This window comes from Crocodylus porosus, unplaced genomic scaffold (genome assembly GCF_001723895.1).
Source record: "Crocodylus porosus isolate Cpor-Errol unplaced genomic scaffold, CroPor_comp1, whole genome shotgun sequence".
Classification (NCBI taxonomy): Eukaryota; Metazoa; Chordata; order Crocodylia; family Crocodylidae; genus Crocodylus; species Crocodylus porosus.
The window spans coordinates 59,950,903-59,974,156 of record NW_017728949.1 but is presented as its reverse complement, the minus strand read 5'-3'; the positions used below and the strand labels follow the sequence as shown (position 1 = coordinate 59,974,156).

Genomic DNA, 23,254 nt, shown 5'->3' with positions numbered 1-23,254 from the left:
ATACCTTCAATTATTTTGCTAGCACAAGCAAAGGGAGCTGTTTTGGGAGCCAAATGGAACTTGTATTGTTTCTGACCCATGTGCATTTTTAGTACTTTTACTGAAAGTCATTGTCTTTTCCCCTCTTTTAAGGGGAAAAAAAGTGCTAAATAGCTTCAGCTGTTGGAAGAAAAAATACAAAACGTAATTATAAGAAAAGCCTTCTACCCCAAGCCTCGTCCTGTTCCTGTAAATCTAGCACTAAGACAGATTGCAGCTCTTACAAGTATAATTTACCTTGCTACTCCGAGTCAGTAATGAGGTGATGGAAATCAGCAGGTTTTCCTAGAAAGTCCTTTCTGTGCTGCTGTATGCTCTCATTAAATGATTTTTAGTTGCACTAAAAGCTCAGGACACAGCTAACGCCCAAAACATGGCAGTCCGTTTGTGCCTTGTGGGAAACGGGTGGTCAGGATACAGCCCAGCAGAGATGTACCTGCTCGTCCAGCTGACGTACAGAACTCGTCCCTGTGTTACTTTAATTGAACACCTGTCATAGCTACATAATAACTGTCTCCTCTGCAGCCACTGCAGCACCGTGTCTAATTAGCAGTGAGGGAGATGTCACTTCACACTTCTGCGTGCAAACTAAGCAAGCAGAAGCCGATTGTAACACATTGTTAGTCACTAGATGTGACTACAGTGACACACGAGCAGCATGACAGCTGAATTGTACTCAGAAGTCCAAAGATGCTGTCATGTAAGCCTCCTCTCATAGGCAGGACATAAATATACATTATAAATACTAGGTTAAGAGGGACCAATATAATTATCTAGATATGATTTTAGCAGAGGCTAAAGACCTGACCCTATCATTTCCTCATTAAGCCCATAATGTCTGTCTGAGCTAGAGCATATCTTTTAGAAAGGCCTGATGTAGACTGCAAGGGGTGGAGAATATGATGTTCCTAGGGAGTTGTGCCGAAACTATCCTCATCGGTAAACATTGATGCTTTATGTCGAGCCTGAATTTGTTTAGTGTCTCCCATCCTGTAGATCTCGTTATGCTGCTGCCTCCTTGATGAAAGAGCCATCTGCTCTCAGAAATCTCTGACCTGTGTTGAAGCAACCTTTTAATGCAAATAAATTGTGCAGCAAGCAGTTGCTGTTGTTATTCACCAGACCTTGACTGCTATTTCCCTGCATGCCACGGTTGTGTTGCGGATGTGCATTTTTAGATCAGATATGGGGGTGGCTTTTGTCAAAGTTCCCAGCTCATATTCTCATGTAGATAAATGCAACCTAACTTTTTGCTATCGCTGGGGTAGCAATCTGGGTGGCCAAGAGGCCTCGTAATGATGAATGTGCAGGGTAGATCTGTAAATCAGAGGAGGAAACCAGTCCTCAGCATAGCAGAAAGTCCTATGGAAGCAATTGCATCAGGGAACCAAAGGTATTTTTCCACTAGGCTTTGTAGCCAGTTGGATTTTGATGGATCCTCTGTCTACTTCTATAGTATGTGATCAAGAAGACTAAGAAGAACATTGAAACATTGCCAAATAATATAGTTCAAAGTTATTCCAAGATGGTGCGAATCCTCAGGACAAGAACCTGCTATCCTATTTGCCAATAAAACACCATATACACTAAAGAAAGATGACAAAATCATTGTTGGTGCTTATTTATTTCCATTTAAATAGTTAAAAAGATGGCTATCAATGGTCCTACACACTGTCATGTTCCATTTATGCTACAGCAGCATTGAACAACCAGTCAGACCAGAGCTCTAGAAACCCACCTCTTGCCAAAAACTTCTTTCCTACTCTTTCATTATGAGCAGTGTGCCCTTGGCCTTCCCAATACCCCTGCTTTTGGGCCATGTGCCCAGGTGAGAAGTAGCAGTGCAGATTCATACCTGAAATGGCCCTTAAGGTTTGCGTAAAAGGTGAACATCACCTTCTTACCTACGTGTGCATGGTGCTGTAACGAAGGCAGAGCAGCGGATCCTGCCAAAGGGGATCCGAGTGGCTTTTTAAGAGGGTTTGGGTCTTCGCTTGTGGCATACCAGCCAAAACCTTAGCCCCCACTGGTCTAAAAGCTGGTTTTGTCTGCCATCTTCCACTGAATTTAAAATCCTGCTTGATCCTCTGAAAATTCACTTGCAGGGATCTTTAAACATAAAATGCAACTCGCACCCTTCCTGACTGCAGGAAAATATTACAGTGGTGTCCCTGTGCACCCTGGAGTGAACTATCGACCGTTCGGGAGAAGTCCTCGTTCAAAGGACTGTAGCACCACACAGTGTTAACCTGCAAAACTGTAGAGATGTTGCTCACTGATGTTATAAAAGGACTTGTGTTACTCCTGAGAAGATCAACCCAAAATATGCACCTGAAATGTCTGATTTTTTTTTTTCCCCCCCCCAGTGTGTCCTCTAATGCGACATCGTCATGGTAAGTCACCTTGTTTAAATATTTGATGCCAAAAGCTGCCTTTTTAAGACGTTCACAGAGTACAGTAGCACTAGTATGTCACCAAGAGCAAAGGTTTCTTTTCCTCGTTGGTTCTGTGATTGAACACGGTTTGGTGTAGATGGGGTCTACTCAGCTACAAGAGGTGGCTGGCCAGTTTCATGGGGCTGGCCACCATTTCTGCTGTCTGATTGTGGCGGGGCCCTCCGATGCTTCTGATTGGCTGAGAGGCCCTGGTGGCCCCACCCCTCACTGCTGATTGTTTGAGGGCCATCCAACATACAGCCCCCCCACTTGCCACTGATTGGCTGCTAGGGCTGTCCGTCATCCGGCACTGCTCCTCACTGCCAATTGGGGGTGGGACCACACAATAGGCAGCCCTTTGTGGCAGCAGCCGCCCTCCCCCGGCTGACTCCACGGCTGGGCTGCAGCACCATTTTATTTTTTGTAAGTTGTTTTTTCCATGGATTTTGCAAGCAGTGCTGGATTTCATGATTTCCACAACATCGCAATTTCAGTAGGTCCGTGAGCATAGCGAACGGGTGCTGAATAGCGACCAGACGCGCTCCGCTTCAGAACACAATGCTGCCAAAAGGATGACAGCAACTAGTTACAGGTCCAGATTGCAGATCTGATTTTGATATAAAAGTGTAAGATTTTATTAATCAGTTTTGTATTTTGACAGTCAAATACAGATTATTTTTTTAAGGGTAGAAACGATATAAAACTCCCTAGATACATGGTGAATAATTATACATGGAAGCCAAGAAATGAGTACACATCGACTACGTGCAAACATACCACGGTCTCCTAGTTTCGTTGACTGTCCAAGAGCAAAGGATACATAAATAGTGCTGCATAAGCAAGATTTTAAGTTATTTCCCCATTATCTCAATAGTTTGAGCAGATAATGGGCATCCGTATAGAACAGATTTTATATTTAAACTCCTTAGTCAGGTGTTTAATTTTATTTCTAGTTTCACTTATCAGATTTGACAGCCGTCACCAGCAACAATGGCGCGTTTTGTTCTGTGTTTTGGCAAATGGCACTCAGAAAAAAGAAAAAGCTGGGTTGCTTCAATGTGAGACATGTTCTTCCAGGGTACGCCCTGGAACTCCTCTTGACTGCAGCTCTCCAACAATGACGAGAGTGGCGCTGAAGATCGTGACCCCGGTCGTCATAACTGTGTTCGTCTTGGCGTTGTATCTGCACGCCCAGCAGGTGGAATCCACAGCAAGGCTCGACTTCCTGTGGAAACTTCAGGTGAGCGGTGGTGTGCGCGCATCTGTCACGCTTTGCGTTAAAGACCTGACGTTACCAGCGCGCTAAATTGTCCGGGTATTTGACCTGATTGTGGCTGTCCGTCAGCTACTCCAACATACTCCCCAGTTCGATGACATCTTTCACTCCGGAGTCTAAAAGCACCTGGCGTACCTAATCCTCTGGACCGCGGTGCTACCGTGTTTTACAGCAGGCTGAACGGAGGTGCAGGAAGGCAAGGGGACTTGGCAAAAGTCGCAGACCAAGCACTGCACATTTTCTTTAGTGCTGTTGCTGGATTCTGAAGCGGTCCTGCCTGCTGCAGGTTTCGTGGCTGGCTAATGCAGGCAGGAGCCCTCACCCCTGCTGCAGCCCTTCTCTGTCTGGGTGCGCAGGGCAGCTGCGCGTGTGCTGTGGCACTCTGGAGAGCCGCTGCTGTAATAGGCGTATGACCCTCTCTCTCTTGCTCAGGTCCAAGTCCCTTTGGACACAAGGCACCACACTGACAATGTGTACATTTAAACCGCATGGTTAGTGAATGCTCTCCTAGATTGTACATAAATACTATCATCTTGATCTTACCAAAGATGGAGCAAGCAAAGATGTCAGGTGACTGGCCCATGGCTACTTGATGCTCCATGCCAAAGCCAGGATTCTTCAGGTGCTTCTCCAGATGGGTCAGAGTGTTTTCCATGTCCCTGTTTTTGTCATACCCAGAAGTACCACATTGCAGAAGTGGCCCTCTGCATAAGTGGAGAAGGCCAGATGGCTGCTCCATGGAAGTCCTGATGTCCAGAGGACACATGCGGTGCAGCCCTTTGGTCTTCTTGTGAGGAGGGTGGTTGCATACAGTTAGCCTTGCTGGTTGCATTTGCTACCTGCACAGATTTTTTTCCCCTTGTTCAGAAATTTTGGGAATTATGTAAAAATGGAGGTGGGGGAGAGGTGGTTAGCACGCAGTAGAGAGGAGAAAGATGCAATGCATGCACATTTGAGTCTGTCCTCCAGCCAATAAATCAAAAGTAGCTCCACTATAGTCAGTGGATTTCAGCTGGTGCAACACTGGCACTAATTAAGTCTGCAAACAGAACTTGGAGCAATCCCCAAAGAGCAATTATCTGGGAAGCCAGATTATTGTAGTGAGCTTGTACTTTCATTTTACTCAGCAGGACCTATGGAAGAACCTCCATCCTAGCATGCTGGTTCTATCTAACAGTATCTAAATCCATCCACATTGGACCAGCATTCAGAAACAAAATACCCTCTTCTCTACCCTTCATTCCCAGACCTGCTTTCATTTCACCTGAACTGGAAGAGCTTCTATCTTTGCAGGCTGAGCTGAAAGTCGCTAGCTGCAGGCTGTGGCTGGCCAGAGCAGGCCGGGGTGCAGGTTGCAGTCCGCAGGCAAGGACCTGTCTTGCACCGCAGTCGCGTTGAAGAGGGTTGCTGAGAGTGTAGAACAAACTGGAGTGCTGGACTCAACGAATCCTTTTTTTGTGAGCTCACTTTTCATGAGCGTCAAGATGTATGGGCAGATGTTGTTGTGCAAATTGCATTTCCTTTGATTCAGGAGCTTTCTGCAGAGACGGTGTTGTAATGCCACTTACTGTTCGGACTTGAACAACTGTGTCCTGACTGCTCTCCTTTGCACTGGGCCGGGAGAAGAGTTGCACGTACTCAGTTTGGCAGGCTTTTGAAATCAAGCGTGCTGGGATGGAAATAGGCTTTGGGTCCAGAGTAATAAACTTCAGCCCAAATTTTTTTCATTTGACCAACAGAGTCTCCTGAAAGGGGGCAGAATGGGATACCCACCCAGCCCTGGTAATGGGCGCCCCTCCGCCTCCATTCTGCTGCATACCCGACTTCCCCATCCCCTCCCTCAGTGCAGGCCCCATCCAAAGCACCTAACACCCCTTCGCGTCCTGTCCCCCACGCACACGCATCTCCATCTCTCTTCGCAGGCCTCCCCATCACACAGCTCGGAAACCTCGCGCCCCTTCCCTCCTCCGCTCCCCACCACCCGCTTCGGTTTCCCCCACTAGCCCCGCGATCAGCGAGGAGAAGCAATGCTGGTGATGTGTAATTACAGCTACACCAGTGAGAATGGTTTACGTTGCTCTGCGTAGTAATGATGCATGTGGTGGGGGAGTGAGAAACCAGGCCACACCTTATCTTCAGCTTGTTCTGGGACTAAATGACACAATCCTGCGAGGTGGGAGCAGGCTGGAAATGATGGACCCCGGTTGCTCTGAAGTGCATTTGTGTTCTGGGGTTTTTGTAAGCTCGTTTTTAGTTTTCTGCCCCCCAAAGCACAGACCAGGATGACCAATACAGCTGTGTCTCTCTTCTGCTTTAGGCCACTGAAGAGAAAGAGGAAATGGAGGAGCTGCAGGCCTACAACCGACGCCTCCTCCACAATATCTTGCCAAAGGACGTGGCAGCCCATTTCCTGGCGCAGGAGCGGCGAAACGACGAGCTCTATTACCAGTCCTGCGAGTGTGTGGCCGTCATGTTCGCCTCCATCAGCAACTTCTCGGAGTTCTACGTGGAGCTGGAGGCCAACAACGAAGGGGTGGAGTGTCTGCGGCTCCTCAACGAAATCATCGCGGACTTTGATGAAGTGAGTCGCAGGAAGTGCAGCCTTTCGTCTTCCTTGAGTTCAGCTGCCTGAGCAAAGAGGATCCGCGTGTGCTTTTTTGTTGCTCCAAAGGAGAAGGGAAAAACCCAAGTTTTTGCATTGGTCTTATTTTAAAGTCATGTTCTCTTCCTTGCCCCATTCCACCGCTGCAAATAATCCCCTTCCTTCCGCTAGACTTATCGATTCTGATCGCATTTTTTTTTTCTGCCATGGAAAGCTTTGATGGCAGCAGTGCTTCGTAGTGGCTGTGCCTTACTGTAGGGTTGAGTTCCAGTGATGTCTTGGGTAGCACAGAATAGCTTGCGTCTTACTGAGTATCTTTGTTCTGCTCTTGTGACACAGATAATAAGTGAGGACCAGTTCCGACAGCTGGAGAAGATCAAAACCATTGGCAGTACGTACATGGCTGCTTCAGGCCTCAATGACTCCACCTATGACAAGGTGGGGAAAACGCACATCAAGGCTCTGGCTGACTTTGCCATGAGGTTAATGGACCAAATGAAGTACATTAATGAGCATTCGTTCAACAACTTTCAGATGAAAATAGGTAATGTAATGAGTTTTACTTTACCTTTACCTAGACAAACATTAAACGTAGAGCTGTTGTAGCTGTAGCCTTGTCTGCTTTGAATAACAAGACCTTGACTAGTTTCAATTACTCCAACCTGCAGTGATGGAAAAGTACTTGCGATTGCTGTATCTGCACAGCAGTCTTAATCCAGTTCTTTGAGAGCAAGTGTTCACAAGGCAGAAGCCACAACTAGATCTCGCATGACTTAGGTTTGTTACGTAGGCAGCAAAGAGGGTTTTAACCAAAAAGTGGTTTCACCACATCAGGGCTGAAGGATGTTGAGGCAATGTTGGGAGCCATGCACTTAGTGCCCATGATACAACTCTTATGGGCAATAGGTCCAAATCCACCTCTGCTGCTAGATGGCTAAGTAGCATTGTCATAGCAAAGTGGGCTTTCGAGGCTGCTCTGGGCAATGCCTCGCCCATAGGCTGGTGATTGAATATTTTTCTGGGGAGTGGGAGATGTAGGGTCAAACATCATCAGGGACACAGCGCACGTAAAACCCACGTCTTTTCTCTTACTCCCTAGGGATGTGCCATAACACTTAGGTTATCGGGCTGAAAGGTGGGAGGACTGCTTCCACCATCCAGCCCTAGGCTTGGTTTTTCTGAGATTGATGTTTCTGAGGCTTTAGCTTATCTAAATAGACTCTGGCAGGAGTGGGCCTTTCGGAAAGGCCCAGAGAGTCCTGGGGGCGGGTTGGATCTAAGTCTTATGTTATCTACGTGCTACTTCCCCATCAGAATGGGATCCAGGTTTGGGCCACAGCCTTTATTCACAAGGCTTGTCATTCAGTCACTGCTTCTGAGCACTAAATTCCCTCTGACAAAGCATGAGAAAAAAACCCCCCAAGAGATGAGAGAGAGCATGAGAAGACTCCTTAATGTGCTTGTGTGCTAGGGAAGTCAGGTGGGCTCTATGGGTATTAAGAGCTAGACCATATATACCGTACAGCTAGAAACAATCCGAGGGGCCTTATGAATTATCCCTAGCTGTATAGAGGGAAAACGCAAACCTCAAGACTTTCACGCGGTCTGATAAAACAGCCTGCTCAGGTAGCCGGGTAGCCGGAGAATGGACCTGGAGCACTGGGATTTTTTTCTCTATTTGTAGGTCTCAATATTGGCCCGGTGGTAGCTGGGGTGATAGGAGCACGCAAACCTCAGTACGACATCTGGGGAAACACAGTGAACGTAGCCAGCCGAATGGACAGCACGGGTGTGCCTGACAGGATTCAGGTGAGTTTGGATTAACTTCAGATACCTACAGTATTACCTTGTGCTGTATCTCATGTGATTTCAAACCTAATCAAAGATCAAGTCTCACTCTTTGCCATCCCTTTACGCCAAGCCTTTGGACATTACCATCAGGAATTTTTGCTCGAGGACAAGACTGGAGCTTTAAATGGTAACTCTGACTCTGTCCTGAGTTGTGCCTTTAAATGGGGGGGCAGTGACTTCCAGGGGAGTCGTGAGGGTTGGTATTAAAGTACCTGAGGGAGGGAAATAGTAAGCTCCTGCATGCCTATGCCGTGGTGCCAGACAAAGGAGAGAGAAACTGTTCTTTTCCCTTGGGAGCAGGGTACGGGTTGGGATCTATCCCCCAAGAGCCTCCTCCGAAAGAGCTGCAAGGAAAAATCTTGGAGGTATTTTGGTGCACAAGAACTTGATTTACACATGTGCTTCTCTAGCTGCCATTACCTGCCATTTTTAGGAAACTCAGCTGTCTCCATTTGTCATGGTGAAGCCATGTATAGTGTAAGGATGGGATACGCTGTTCCTGTGCAACTGCACCAGAAACCCAGATAGTAAACTGTTTCATGCCTATCTGGAGAAACAGAGCAGTTTTCAGATTAATGCCATCTTTCTTATTTTAATCAAGCTCCTTGTTCTATGTTCTGACAGTGACCTTTTCCCGTGATTCATTTCCATTGTCACATGACGCATACGGTCCTGTTTCCTCTAGGAGTCAATGCCACGGTTGTGTATCATCATTCCTTATGCCGCATGAAGGAGTTGTTAAAATAGAGCAGCTGATGCTGAATCCAAGTGGGGAGGCCATGTTGCTCTTCCCCACAATTAAGCTGTCAGTTAAGTGGGTCAATATTTATCCAGTACCTTTTACACGGAGAATATCAGAGCTATTTTCTTGCTTCTTAAACAAATCAGCACTGTGACTTTCCAGCTGTTTGAAGGTAAAACTGGAAACAAATACCCACAGAATACACCTGGCATGATAAACGACCCTGCAAGGAACAGCTGTGCATGGGCACAGACTTTAACGGGGTTTGACAGCTTTAAGTTTTCAAGGTGACCATATTTTGGTGAGTTTGAGTCCACAAGCACGGCACGGACAATACAACACTCGTCTTCCTGAGATCCGCTGCTTTTCTGTATCTGATCCTGCTAACGATGTCCACTGCAGTAACCTGTGGGAAATGGGAGCTCAGTGGAAAGCTGCAAGAGGCTGCACTAGATCAGCTCGTGCATGTAAAAATGTCATTTGACAGCTTCATTCCTTGTTTTCTTTCACCCATCTGAGCTCCTAGTGTGCTTCCAGTTTGATTCAGTTAGTTTCTAGTTTCCTGAGAAATGACATAAGCACCAAGGGGCCAAGATTTTTGTGGGTGATATCTTTTATCAGCCTAAAAGCCTGATTGGGATAAATTTGGACAAGGTTTCAGGTATCACAGTACCCTTCCTGAAAGCTTGTCTGAATCTCTTCCAACTGCGATTTGTCCAGTAAGATATCCACGCCCCTCACTTATTTCCTGGACCATCATGGCTACAACACCACTTCAACACTGTTAAGAGCCAAGCATATTATCTGAATTTGCCACACAGCTAACTTCCTGAGTCCAGCTAAGGCGCTGTCACCTGCTAAGCCATTCTTCGGATGGTCAGGTGTAAGTCTTAGGGCTGCAACCGGCCTGTGTGTCTCGGAGGCCCCTTGCAGCAGAGTCCTCCCTCGGGTAGCATCCCCTCCCGCCTCCAGAGGTCACAGCCCCCTTTGCAGAATAGCTGGTGCACCTCCTTCAACCTCATTCTTTTCGGCTCGGGTTGGGATGGTAAGTGGCCACCTCGACTATAAGGTGGTCGATACGAGGGGACTTGAGGAAACATTGCAGCCTATGTGAACTGTCGCGTAGCTTGCTGCGATGGTGTAATCCAGCTCTTTGTCCTCCGCAGGTAACCACGGACCTGTACCAGGTTTTAGCAGCCAACAACTATCAGCTGGAATGCCGAGGGGTCATTAAGGTCAAAGGGAAAGGAGAAATGACCACCTATTTCCTTAATGAAGGGCCGCCAATCAGTTAGCAGCAGCTGTGACATGACTTTAAAAATGGGATTTGCCTCAACATTGAGCGCGACTCGCCGAAGAATCACTTTGTTAGCAATGGACCTAAAAACACAGGGCAGCTGATTTTTTTTTTGTTTTGTTTTTTTGTTTTGTTTTGTTTCCCCGCATAATGACTGGAGAGCTGGAGTTTGCCTGAGCATCATGCAGGGCAGGAGGAGGAAAAGCAAACGCTGGGGAAGCGTAAGCGCTGAACTGACCAAAGAAGGACTGCACAGATGAGACGGGAATTCAAGATTGTGAAATGAGGCTGCTACGCAGGACAGGAGAAGATATTTAAGTATTTATTGACACTACACAGAATTGTACTTGGTTGGAGGAATGTATGATTCACTACAAAGCATTATTTTGGAAAGGTTTTGCACCCCACCCATTTCCATCCCATACTGTCAGCTATTTGAAATGTACTGGTCTTTGATTAGCTGTTTGGAATGGGCTTTTCAAACGACACGTGATACCCACGGTCGCTACACACAAAAGGCCATTTCGAACGGCGTCGGTAGTGTTCTTGGTTTGAAAAGAGACCTCATCGTCTAGCAGCTGTCCCTCCGTCCTCTTATGTGGCTTAAAGACGTCACCAAAGGGAAGGGGAAGCTCGAGATGAGGCAACATGGCTCTGTCGACCTGTTGATGAAATCAAAAAGTCGTCTGAGCTCTTCTTTGGTTTATATCAATTTACGTAAGAAAGACTAAGAGGTAAATGAGAGAGAGTTTGGCGTGGGCGGGAGGGAACCCTGATACCTGTCCTTTCTTTTGTATCCTTTATTTTGTAATATTGAAAACACGGAGATCTAACAGATATACCAAATGCTATATTTTGTAAATTATATATATTAGGCTGTCCACACCAGGGTGTGTTGGGATGTGTAAATAACTTGTAGAAATGTATAACATTATTTTCTGAACACAGACTTGGCAGTTTTCAGATTAGTAGTATACAATCAAACTACGGTGGATGAGGTTCCAGGCTGACTCGGAAGCATTTTTGAGAGAAAATTCAGAAAAACCTACAACCCTAATGAAGAGGAAAATATCCAAGTACAATAAACAATACAAATCATTGTTCAGTGCAGCATTCACGATGAAGTTGGGGTGATAGAGTGCAGTGATTGGAAATACAGTGCATGATAAATGCCAGTCAGGAGTGGTAGTCTGACGCAAAGGAACAAAAAAAATAAGATAATTTTAACTTTTTCTTCTATTTTTTTTGTCATAGCAGCTATTAATAGACTCCTGTCAAGGGGTGGCTAAAAGACTGCAACTGCCATTGGACATCAGAGACTGTACTGCATTGCTGGGCTGACTACCTTGTAGTAGACACTTAATTGAATTGGTGACTCATGTTTATTTTCAATTTTAAGAAGTTAAGGGATTTTATCTTTTAAAAATGAGATTATAATGGATAATTTGTATGTGGATTCAGGAGACCTTTAAATATAGTGACACAGATATTGTGTTTGACATCCCCCTATCATAAGAGGGGTATATGAATAATCATTGTTATGATTTATGTACCTTTTTTAACTATTAAAAGAAAAAACCCTGGCTATTTTATTAAAAAAAGGAGAAAAGCACTTAAAAAACTGTATTTTTTATATTCTACTAGGGGAGAGTTTTGATATTGAATTTGGCTCTCACTAAAATGACTCAAATGTTTTGACACTGAATAAAGTTCTTTTCAACTCTTCTCAGGGGAAAATTATTGTAGTACTAACAACTTAATGATTGCACTATGGTGGTGATTTATAAAGTAGGGACTTCATCTTATTTTTCCTACTTTACATCAAGAATAGGTTCAAATCCATGAGCCTGTCCCTAATTAATTTGCCATTTTGCTCAGCGTGTAGCATCAAGCCATTTAAACTTGAGCTTAAATGGCACCTCCCTGTTCCTTCCCCTTCCACTAGGAAACATTCTTGAAAAGTATAGTATATCGACTCCTGTAAAACTGCCAAGTCTGCCCTTGTACTATACTTTTGCTCCTTTACTTTCTTTCTGATTTGCAAAATACTTTTAATTCCATTGCACTATTATACCTTCCTTCCCCTCCCACCCTCCCGTCACTCACCGAGTTTCATTAACTTCACTACCTACATTCCTTTTAGGTTTGCTTTCTACTTTACAAAGTCTGTATTTCGATCGGTTCGCCGATCCACTTTTATGCAGCTGTGTGTGATATTTCAAGTCCCAAGTATCTCTGGGTGTGGTTGTTGACAGTGTGTCATGATCATTTCAAGGGGTATACCTACACTCAATTCTGGATCTTGCAAAAATTGAAACAGTTATGATTTCCCATGGAAATTGAAATCTATTTAAGTAATTTAACTACATTAAACACTGTTTCACTGGTACCGTGTCTTTGTTTTCTTTAAAATGCAGCTGGTTAGCAAAGAGCTGGAGCATGTCATCAGAAATATAACATGTACTTACGTGGTGTAACTAAACTGTAACGAACTACATGTGGTGCAAAAAAATGCAGTGTAGTGCTTGAAGGAAATGGTGTGACCAGCTGTACGATCTGGGCTGCCTGCTGTGAAGCACTTGAAATACAGATCCTTTAATTCCTATTTGCACTGCGAACTCCCCAGCTCCCCGTTGTGCGAGACTTCAGGAAAGTTCAAGTACATTTGAGGAATTCTTGTGTCTGGCATGTTTACTGGAGCCGAGTTGCTGCTTTTTGTTTTTAAGTCAGTAGTTTGGCTGTTCATCGTTTTCTTTTCAAGACACAGAAGTGTCGATATGCCGGTTGATCATACGGCTGAAACACGCTGCAGGGGGACCTGCACTACACCTACTAAAACTGAGAGCAGGTTTGGTGTGAAAGCTGTTTTACTGCAGCTAAACCGAGTCATCTCCCCAGAACTCGAAGGGGGATTAATGTTCTTAAAATAACGTCTGAGGCACCAACTGTATGTATGCTGCTGTTTCTTGTTCGCAGTGCTGAACAAGATCTCACTTTCCCTTGCTCCCCACTGCCCTCCAGTAAATTTTATACTTTAGGCTTAATTCCTAGTCGCCATAGGGCTATTATATTAATTGGAGCGTTGTATGGTGGAAAAAAGCAGGAGTTTATTTAGACTGACTAAGCACTTTCTGTTCAGGGAAAATAAAAGGACAGCTGCACCGAAATGAATTAAGACAGTGATTCTCAACCAGGATGCTGTAATCCTTTTAACGGCACCCCCAGGCATGTCTCAGTAGCAGCACTGTTGGGTGTGCAAACACCTGGACAGGATCCACCCAGAAATTTCAAATAGAAATCCAGTGTCAAAAGCTTTCTGACCTGTTGAGATCTTAAAATACCTTAACTGCTCTGCTACTGTGCTATTTAACTTGCATTATTTTTGAAAACAGGGATGCTACCAAAAAAAAATGAGAGAGTAAAAGCAAGTGCTATGCAGACTTTCATTTCCGGGCAATTTCATCTTGCCTCTGTCCCCTTGTTTGCCAAAGGACAATAGGGAGGTTCACTACTCAAGGTAGGAATCCTTAGATGATAAAAAAAATGGGTTGTTCCTTTATACTGCACGCAGCTTGGACATGTTTTGACAGCTGTAAGTTGTTATTTGACAGCTGTGTATAGTACACAAACTCATTCAGATTGATGACACGAGTTGTGCTAGCTGAAGTGTCCAGCCTAGACTCAGGCTGTGAGAAGCATGCTATAAGAGTAAGTAAACATCAATGGCATTGTTAATTAATATCTCCATTCTGTCCCCTGCAGATGCCTCCATTAGCTCCCCTTGACTTTATTAGATTCATTGATTAATAGCTTTGGGCTCAACACACTTCAGGAGGGATGTGGACAGTATGGAGAGGGTCCAGAGGAGGCCACTTGCATGGTCAGGGGGCAGCAGGGCAGGCCCTACGAGGAGAGGCTACAGGACCTGAACCTGTTCAGCCTCCACAAAAGAAGGCCAAGGGGGGATCTAGCGGCCTGTTACAAACTAGTCAGGGGGGATCAGCAGGTAATGTGGGAGTCCCTGTTCCCCCGAGCACCGCCAGGAGTGACCAGGAGTAACGGTCACAAGCTGGCAGAGGGTAGGTTTAGGTTAGACATCAGGAGGCGACTTCAGTCAGGGCAGCTAGGGCCTGGAACCAACTTCCAAGAGAAGTGGTGCTGGCTCCTACCCTGGGGGTGTTTAAGAGGAGGTTAGATGTACACCTTGCTGGGGTCGTTTGACCCCAGTACTCTTTCCTGCCATGGCAGGGGGTTGGACTAGATGATCTGCTCAGGTCCCTTCCGACCCTAGAAACTACGAAAACACAATTCCATTAGGAAAAATGCAGAACAACTAGGAGGAAAGACATAAATGGTGCTGAAAGGGTGTTAAGTCGACCTCGGTCCAGTTTCAGGAGTCTACATGCAAGCATATGCAACCTCCCGAAGTCACCTAACTTCGGAAGATGGGAAAAGACGCTCTCCACCTGCTGCCTGGTCAAGACCACGAAACTTCACAGGACCAAAAGAGCAGGCCAGAGGAAACAAGATGCTGGAGCCTCTTAACTGGAGAGGGAACACCAGGTTCACACCCTTGTTCTCATGATTATGTGCCATGACATGCGAAACATAAAAAAACAGTCCATCGAGCAAGGAGGGAAGCTGAATGCCACCTCCCGGCTGCATAGACAAGAGAGTAGCCAAACCAGTTTGCAGCAGCTCTCCCCAGGGTCTGCAGTGCCTGCTGCACTCAGCTGCATACACGTATTGCCATCTGCCGGAGACCAGTGAGACTGCACTTAACTCCACAAACTTCAACACATCTGGTACCAAGCAAACAGAGCATCAGAAAAACTTTGGCTGGAAGAGATTAACATGAACTAAGGAAGGCCACTTGCAAGCAGCCGGTGGAGGAAAAGCTGATCACAAGCAGCCAGCATGGATTTACGAACAACAAGTAGTGTCCAACAAACAAAGCTCTGACAAAGTAACTGCTTGGGTGCATGAAGGGAACGCTGTGGCTATGGCGTAGCTGGACTTGGCAAGGCTTTTGACTGGTCCCGCACAACCTTCTTGTAAACATATTGGAGAAATGTGGACTGAATAAAACTACAAAGGCGGACAGCCCACTGGTTCAATAGCCACAAGCAAAGGGTGATTATTAATGGGGCTGTCAGATGAGCAAGAGGTTTCGAAAGGAGTCCCACAGGGGTCTGTCCTGGCCCCACTTGTTCAACATGTTTATTCATTATTTGAACGCTGGCATTGCAAACTTGTTGCGCATGTTTGCAGATGACATGAACCTGGGAAGGATTATGAACACACTGAAGGCTGTGAGCACAAGTCAGAAGGCTCTTCATGGATCGGAAAGTTGGCCTAGAGCCAACAGGATGACGTTCAACGCGGACAAGTGCAAAGTGCTGCACCTCGGGAGGAGCGATCAAAGCACAAATACAAAATGGAAAAGGAGGCGGGAGTCTTGGTAGATATCACACTCGATAGGAGTCTGCAGCCACACAAAAGGCAAATGCAGTTTTGGGATGCATCAATAGAAGCATTAGGTGCAAGACACAGGAAGTGATAATGCCTCTCTGCTCAGCCTCCTCCGGGGTAGTGTGCGCAGATCTAGGCTCCACATTTGAAAAAGGCTGTGGAAAAATTAGAGTGGGTCCAGAGGTGGGCAACAAAAATAATGGAGGGCTCGGAAGGCAAGTTGTATGAAGAGCCTGAAGGACCTAGGCCCGTTCAGCTTGCAGAAAAGGCACTTTAGAAGGGACTTGAGATCAGTCTTCAAATACTCGCTGGGCTGCCGTAAAGAACAGGCTAAGCACCTTTTCTCTCTTGCTGCAGAGGAGGATGCAGGCCACTGGCTTGAAGCTGCAGCAACTTAGGTTTAGATTGGATATCCAGAAAAAACTTCTTCACTGTTAGACTAGTGAGGCAGTGGATGAGACTGCCTGGGGGAGTTGTGGACTTTGTCACTGGAGATGAACAGACACTGGTTGGGGATGATCTAGGTGATCTAGCCATACCTATTTTATGCCATGGATATGTCCCATGCTCCTAGGCTCTGCTGGTTGCTCCTGTCCCGCCCCCCTTCTTTTTCTGCTGTATTTGTCAGGGTGCTCTTAAACCTCCCCAGCAGCACTGGGTGCTGGCTGGGGACTTGAATGGGGGTGTGTGCATTCTGCTGCCAGGTGTCAGGAAGAAATTTTACCCTGTGGCCTGATGGATACAGACTGCAGGGGTTTCTGCCTTCTTCTGTAGTGGGAGAGCTGACCCTCTACCTGGGCTCGTTTAAACATTTATCAACATTTCATAGCGGCAGCACAAGTGTGCCCTTGTTGCAAAGAAGGTTAATGGCCTATTGTGCTGCGTTTGTAGTTGTGTTGCCAGCAGGACAAGAGCAGTGACTCTTCCCCTCGATTCAGCACTGGGGAGACCACATCTGGAGTCCTGGGTTCACTTTTGGGCCCCGCACTACAGAAAGGATGGGGACAAATTGGAGAGGGCCCAGAGGAGGGCAATGAAAATGGTTTGGGGGGCTGAGGCACAGGACATGTGAGGGGAGAAGCTGAGGGAAGTGAGCTTATTTAGTCTAGAGAAGAGGAGACCGAGGGGATTTAATAGCAGCCTTCACCTACCTGCAGGGGGTTGCAAAGAGGATGGTGCCACTCTCAGCCCAGGCAGTTGACAGATCAACGAGCAATGGGCTCCAGTTGCAGCAAGGGAAGTTTAGGTTAGAAATTAGGAAGAATTTTCTCACCTGGAGGGTAGTAAAACAGTGGTGCAGGTTACCCAGAGAGGAGGAAGCTCGGTCTCTTGAGGTTTTTAAGACCTGGTGAGGACAAAGCCCTAGCAGGGATGATGTAGTTGGGGCTCGTCCTGCTTTGCACAGGGAGTTGGACTAGATGTGACCTCCTGAGGTCCCTTCTAACCTTCATTTTCTATGATGGTGGCTGCTGTCGTTCCCCTGCATTACCTGTGGCAAGCTAGGGTGATAGGTCTGTGTTGCGTCAGGGCTGATGGTAGTCTTATATACAGTTCAGATTGTGATTTGGATAGGGATGACAGGAGGTTAAACTAGATGGCCTCTGGAGGTCCCTTCCAACCTGACTTCTCTACAACTATGGCTCCATGATCCTACACTGGCACTTGTTAGCTAGTGGCAAGCTGTGGCTTAAAGAAATCAAGCTCTTGCCCCTGCCTCCTCATTCTCATCTGTGCAGGCCGGCACAAGAGCTTTTGCAAAGGAAACATTTCAAACAGAAGTCCAGGCAGGTCCCTGCTGAGCTGAAGGCAGGCTCAGCGCCATGTTCCAGGTGACCAGGGTAAGGCCAGCCATGCTTCATCTAGCAGAAACCAATGGCTGTTCTTGTGTGCCAATTCCTCCTTTGTTTTTTTTCCCCGCATGTACCCAGAAGCAAAGCTGCTCCTACTTCCCTTCAAAAGGTTGTGCTATTGAATGTCATCCTAGGATATTCCACCTACATGTTTTGCGTCTTAATTATGTCCCTTCTTACAGTACCATCTACTCTAATTTCCTTCATTTCTGCGTGAGTGGCATTGGTTTGCCTTGGGGGAGTAGTAGTCACACAAGCTTGAGCTTGAATCCAAGTTCCAGCTTCTCCAAATCCCTGCATAGCCTCTCGCAGCTGCCTCGTTACCTCCCTAACCATGCCAGTGGTAATGTGCCCAAATTTTGGCTACCAGCTACATGCAGCCCTGCCCAAGTCTTCACAGCCCCAAGCTGCTTGGCACTTACCTCATGTCTGAGTCTAGTGGGATTCACAAGCCTTCCCTGCGCAGGTCAATCTTGTAAGCATCCTGAGAGAAAGAGAAAATGCGTGTGCTGGTGACTTGCTGCACACTCGGCTCCTGCTCCTGTTCTGATTAGCTTTTAAGTAGTGCCATGGGCAGAGGCAGCCCCTGCACACCCCTCAGCGTACCACATCCCTCAGCAATGTGGATGCTCTCCTGCTCTAGGTCCCTCAAGGTTGAATAGTACTACGTCGCAGCTACAGGCAGCTCCCACCACCTACCTCTCTAAAGGGGTCTGACTGACCCACTTAAGCCACAACCCTGTTTTACATTTCTTGGCTGCTTGCTCAGTTGCTGCTTTTCGGCTCTGGGTCCATACAGTGACAGCAGGTGCCCAAGGCCATAAGCTGCAATATGCCACTCTCTGTCTAGCAGTCAGCCAGTCCTGGAGACGCACAGTCCTCACACGAGGTTTTGTTGTTAGGTCTCTGGGTGTCTAATGCTCTGTACCTGGGCCTGCCTAGAGCACCTCTGTGTTAGTGGTGCTGAACAGGCCAGACATACCAGACAGTCCTCCGTCGTGCAAGGGGCACTGCTCTGAAAGCACATTTTATATCTGCCAAAGCACAAGCTGTGATTAGGGCAGGACTCCTCTCAACTTACCCAGTAGTTAGGCATTTCTCCAGGAAGATGAGGGGTTTGAACCCAGGTCTTTTACATCCCAAGCAAGTGCTTTAACCACTAAGAGTAGTCACCTCCCCACTGTTTTAAGAGGGAAGTGTGAGCTCTTCTCAGGTCTCAAAGAATAAATGCAGCAGTGGGTTGTAGGGTAGGCATCTCCTTGGTGCCCCGACTCGGGCATCTAAGCTGAGGCTGGGATTGCAGGCACAGCTCTTTGCCTAGGCCTGGCCCATAGGAAGGCTAAGCAGCTTGCTGCCTCTGTAGGAGGGCTACTTACATTAGGAGCTTGGGTGCCTAATTCCAGTTTATGGATTATACTGGAGCCCAGCCCCTGGATGTTGCAGTGCCTGTTGTACAGGTGGCATTGATTGATTCTAGCCTTCAGTTGCTAAACACAAATCCAATTACGATCTACACAGGGGGGGCTGGACTCAACAGTCTTCCCAGGTCCCTTCCAGCCCTGATGTCTATGAAATCCAGGATCACTGTATTAGTGAGGGATCTGGTAGAAAAACAGAACAGAAGTTCAGGAGCAGTTTAGGACAGCAAAGGCCAATGGCAAGCAAAGAGAGATGGGTTTGCAAAATTATTGTTAAGGTGATTAATAAAAAGCTGGTCAATGGAGCAAGGTGGTTTCACAGGGAACCCCGAACCATGGGGCCAGTGTGAAATCACGTGTGCACATGTGGCTAGATGCAGCTGGATCTGCAGAGTGAGACGGATGCCCTGGTGCTGGTACACAGCCCCCACTAATATCTAGAGTCTGCTTCACTACCTCCACCTGCAGCATCTGCACCTTCCTGTTCTCACACCATCCCAACCCCAATTTGAAAAAAAATTCCTCTCCACAACACATCCAGTTATGCAGAACTATTAATGTTACCAGCATGCATATGCCAGAGACTTTTGCAATGTGCAACAGCTACATCAATGTGAAAATACTGCTTAGCTCACCAAAAGGCAAGCCAAAGTAGCATATGTTCAGTGTTTAGATAGCAAATAAAAATATATGAACATTTACCATCAGGAACGCAAAACACAGCACTACTCATAGTGCAAGGGGTTGAAAGGTGATAAACCCGAACATATGTTCATCACTTGTTTGACAGAAAGACTGACAGCTTAAAAATCTTCTACAGTGGCTGTTGAGCAAGTTGCATTTAGAAAGAAACCTGTCTGACTTTAAAACAATGCTGCATTCTAGCTCCAGGCAATCCTTTGATACAGACCAAAAAAGAAAAAAAGAGTCAATGCACTAACCAATTAAGACCAAAATGTTACTGAATTGAAACAGATTCACTTTTCACTACATACGTAGTCCTCAACCAACAATACCGTGTCATCTTTGAAACCTTGTATTTTTGTTATTAACAAGACTGGTTTGTGGGTCTCTGGAAGGAGGGGGTCTGGGCGGTATTTTCCACTTCCTAAAAGTCTGTGTTGGGAGGTGGGGGGGGGCAGGATCTGATCAGCTGTTGAAGTCATTCATGCATACTAACAAAATAAAACCACAGCCAACAGCATAAGACAGTGGAAGGTTTGCAGATGTTAGAAGGGAAAAACACAGAACCAAAAATTAGGCATTTCAAAACTTACTGCATTGTATCAGTCACTATTGTTCAAAGAAAAGGTTTTAATTCCTTGTACAGCTCATGGAACAATTCTGGTCTTAATTATAGCTGCACCTTAAAAATGAAGTGCTGAATTGGCTCAGCTCCCACTGTATGTATTAAAAAAACTACTAAAATCAAGCCTCTGATAAGAGGATGTTGCATATCAGTGCGTAAAACATCCTCATAAACCTGACAACAGCCAGTGAACTCAATGGCAAGGCTCTGCTTGAGCAAGTGTTGGATCAGACCCAGGAAATGAAATCCCAGCCCCAAGGCAGGCAGTGAGGTGGTGCATGGGAATTCAGTGGCGTCGGGCTCTCGTCTCAACCGGGCACTGCTGGTACCTCTTATGAATGCAAGGGTTATGTTAAAGAAAAGTTCAAATGTCAGGACTGCCCAGTGCAGAACAGACCCAAAGCCCATTTTGAACATTTCCTAATGCTTGGCTGTATCAGAGACCTGACAGGGGATTGTCACATTTAGTGAGGAGGCATTAGCTCTTCATTGTGAATTGGGATCTGGATCAATACATACAGTAACAAGCTCTCTGCCATTAGACAGTTGAATCTTCTTGTTACATCTGTTAATCAGCAGTTTAATGCCAATGGTAATGCAATAATAGCTCCAGATGTTACAGCAAGGCAAGATTTCACTCCTTAATAGGTATCCTTTGCAAAGTGGGAGAAAGAAGGGGGGGAGAAAAGAGGAGAAATCTTCTCAGACTTGAGCATCAGATGACAAGGACAGGGTAGAGAAGCCTGCATCTGCACAAGGAATAAAAATATTCTTTGGTGTGCATTTAAACATCTTTGCCTTATGAGCCGAGGCACTATAATAAAATATTTTGGGAGTATCCTAGACTTCCCAGCTGCACAGGTTCACAATGCTGTTATTTAATGCCGCAACCTGCATGGAGAACACTATACAAAAATGGTATCCCGAATACAGCTAAACTGCAGACCTAATTCACGTAAGCTTCCTGCGCTCAGGCTAGGACTCCCACCAATTCCTATAGGAGTCCTTATAATTAATTATTTTCCCATGCTCTCTTCCCTAGAGCTCTCTTCCAGGACATGAAGCAAATCCTTAGACTGATCCACCATGAGTGGGATTTATTCCCCAGCAGAGCAGCACAGGACCCATCTGTAGCTTCCAGGAATCGACATTGGGTCCAAAGGCACTTGAGCAGTGCTTGCCTAACGCTTGGCGGTGAACTTCACGCTATAACTTCAGAGCATAAACACATGCGCATGACCCTATGAAGACTATGGAAAATCTGCTGTTGGCATATCTGGAATTAAAAAAAAAAAAAAAAACAACACAAAAAACCCCCCACTTGTAATGGCAATATATATTTAGGACCCAGAGTTTGAGGAGCACGGGAGAGTGCCAACAGAGGAAGGAGTGCTCCTAAATGCACCAATACCGGATTTGAAAAAACTAACAGTTGAAAAATTATTAAGAGAGCTCTGTTTAGTAATGGGTAGCCTGGGCATTTCAATACTAAGGGTTCAATATTCTCTAAAAAACAAACCAGATCGAAATTCATGTACTCCTGCAAACACCCTCTTGCATTTTACCCCTGAATAGTAGCAAAGTGTCATACTAAGAGCACATAAGGCAAGATTAATGCATTTCCATTCTATTTTCTGGACAAATTTAAAAGGATTTGAAAGACAAAATACAACTACATACTATCAGCCTTAGACACGAACTGCATTAAGCCATCTTTATGCTCTTAATTGCATAGGTTTTCATAACAGACTTTTATAATAAACAGCACTATCATACAATACATACCACCGCCAATCATTTAAGACTTTGAAGTTATGCTCTGTAATTTATCTTAGTTTTAAGCACCTGAATCCTCTTAATTAAGGTTACCTCCTTTAAAAAGAAATGATAAATTTCCAGCCTGGGTATTTCTTCTCTGCCATCAGCAGGGATCTGTGTTTTCCATTTCCCATGGAAAAATGCAGCTTTTCCCTTTTAAGGGAGAAGAACCTGGAAACCGCGGGTTTCCCCTTGCAGCCTGCACGGAGCTGCGTGGGGCTGGGGTAGGGGAGCAGGAGCGGGAGGAGGGTGAGCAGAGGCAAAGGGACATGTGCATGCGCATGCACACATGGACATGGCCAGCAATGCAGCCACGCAGCGTGGAGGAGAGCAGCTCCTGCTGGCAAGTCCAGTGGGTGACATCAGGTCCATAGGCAACACGTGGGGGAGGCATGGGGGGAGACACATGCCTCCCCCCTGATTTCTGCACCTACAGTAGGGCGTAGGGCACAGGGCACCTACAGGGCAAGGGGGCTGCAGGTCAAGAGAGTGTGGGACACGGGCAGGGCTAGAGGAGCTGGGAGTGAGGGGCACGCGCAGAGAGCACACCAGTGTATCAGGGCTGCTCAGCATCACAAAGCAGTGGGAGGGACAGCCACAGCTGGACCCGCATCCTGGTGAGTGAAGGGGGCAGGGGGAGCTCTGATTTTCCATGATCAAAAAACCAAAATCAAATGCCAAAATCTATAGGTATTTAGAATTTATGATAATGATTGAGGCACTGGTAGACTTCCAAACTGCTTTAAAATGGAAAATATATTCATAAAACACTGTGTTCAGCTGATACTTCAATATCTTGATTCAATATATATAGCGAATATAAAAATCGATATCTATCAATTATATATAAAAAATGGCATTTGTGGAAAAATGCAGAAAATTTTGGATGGGTTTATCAGAGAATTCTGGATTTTTTTTAACAGAGAAAACCAGGATGCCTTGTCATCTGTCTGGTCCCCAATTAGCAAGGAAAAATATTTTGGTGGGGCCTGCTCCAAGGTAGCTGCCACAAGCAACATTTCAAGGTACAGCCAGTCCTCAGACTTACAACACAACTAGTTCCTGAAAACCGCATCTTAAGTCGAAATGTCGTAACTCAGTACCAATTTTGCCATAGGAACGATGTTGTAAGTGGGGGACTGGTT

At 46.0% G+C, this 23,254-nt stretch overlaps 1 protein-coding gene across 2 annotated transcripts in view; it reads left to right on the top strand.

The window, feature by feature from the left end:
- ADCY5 (adenylate cyclase 5) overlaps nt 1-12,631 on the top strand; it is a 319,280-nt gene extending 306,649 nt beyond the window's left edge. The window contains exons 16-21 of one of the 2 annotated variants that reach the window (XM_019553709.1): nt 2,406-2,432; nt 3,552-3,714; nt 6,068-6,331; nt 6,692-6,896; nt 8,037-8,161; nt 10,112-12,631. In XM_019553709.1, coding sequence (XP_019409254.1) covers nt 2,406-2,432; nt 3,552-3,714; nt 6,068-6,331; nt 6,692-6,896; nt 8,037-8,161; nt 10,112-10,240 — 913 coding nt within the window. In that variant the 3' untranslated portion in view covers nt 10,241-12,631. The remainder of the gene's footprint in view (nt 1-2,405; nt 2,433-3,551; nt 3,715-6,067; nt 6,332-6,691; nt 6,897-8,036; nt 8,162-10,111) is intronic. The other variant, XM_019553710.1, reaches the window with a different exon arrangement.
- Nucleotides 12,632-23,254: the final 10,623 nt, after the last annotated feature.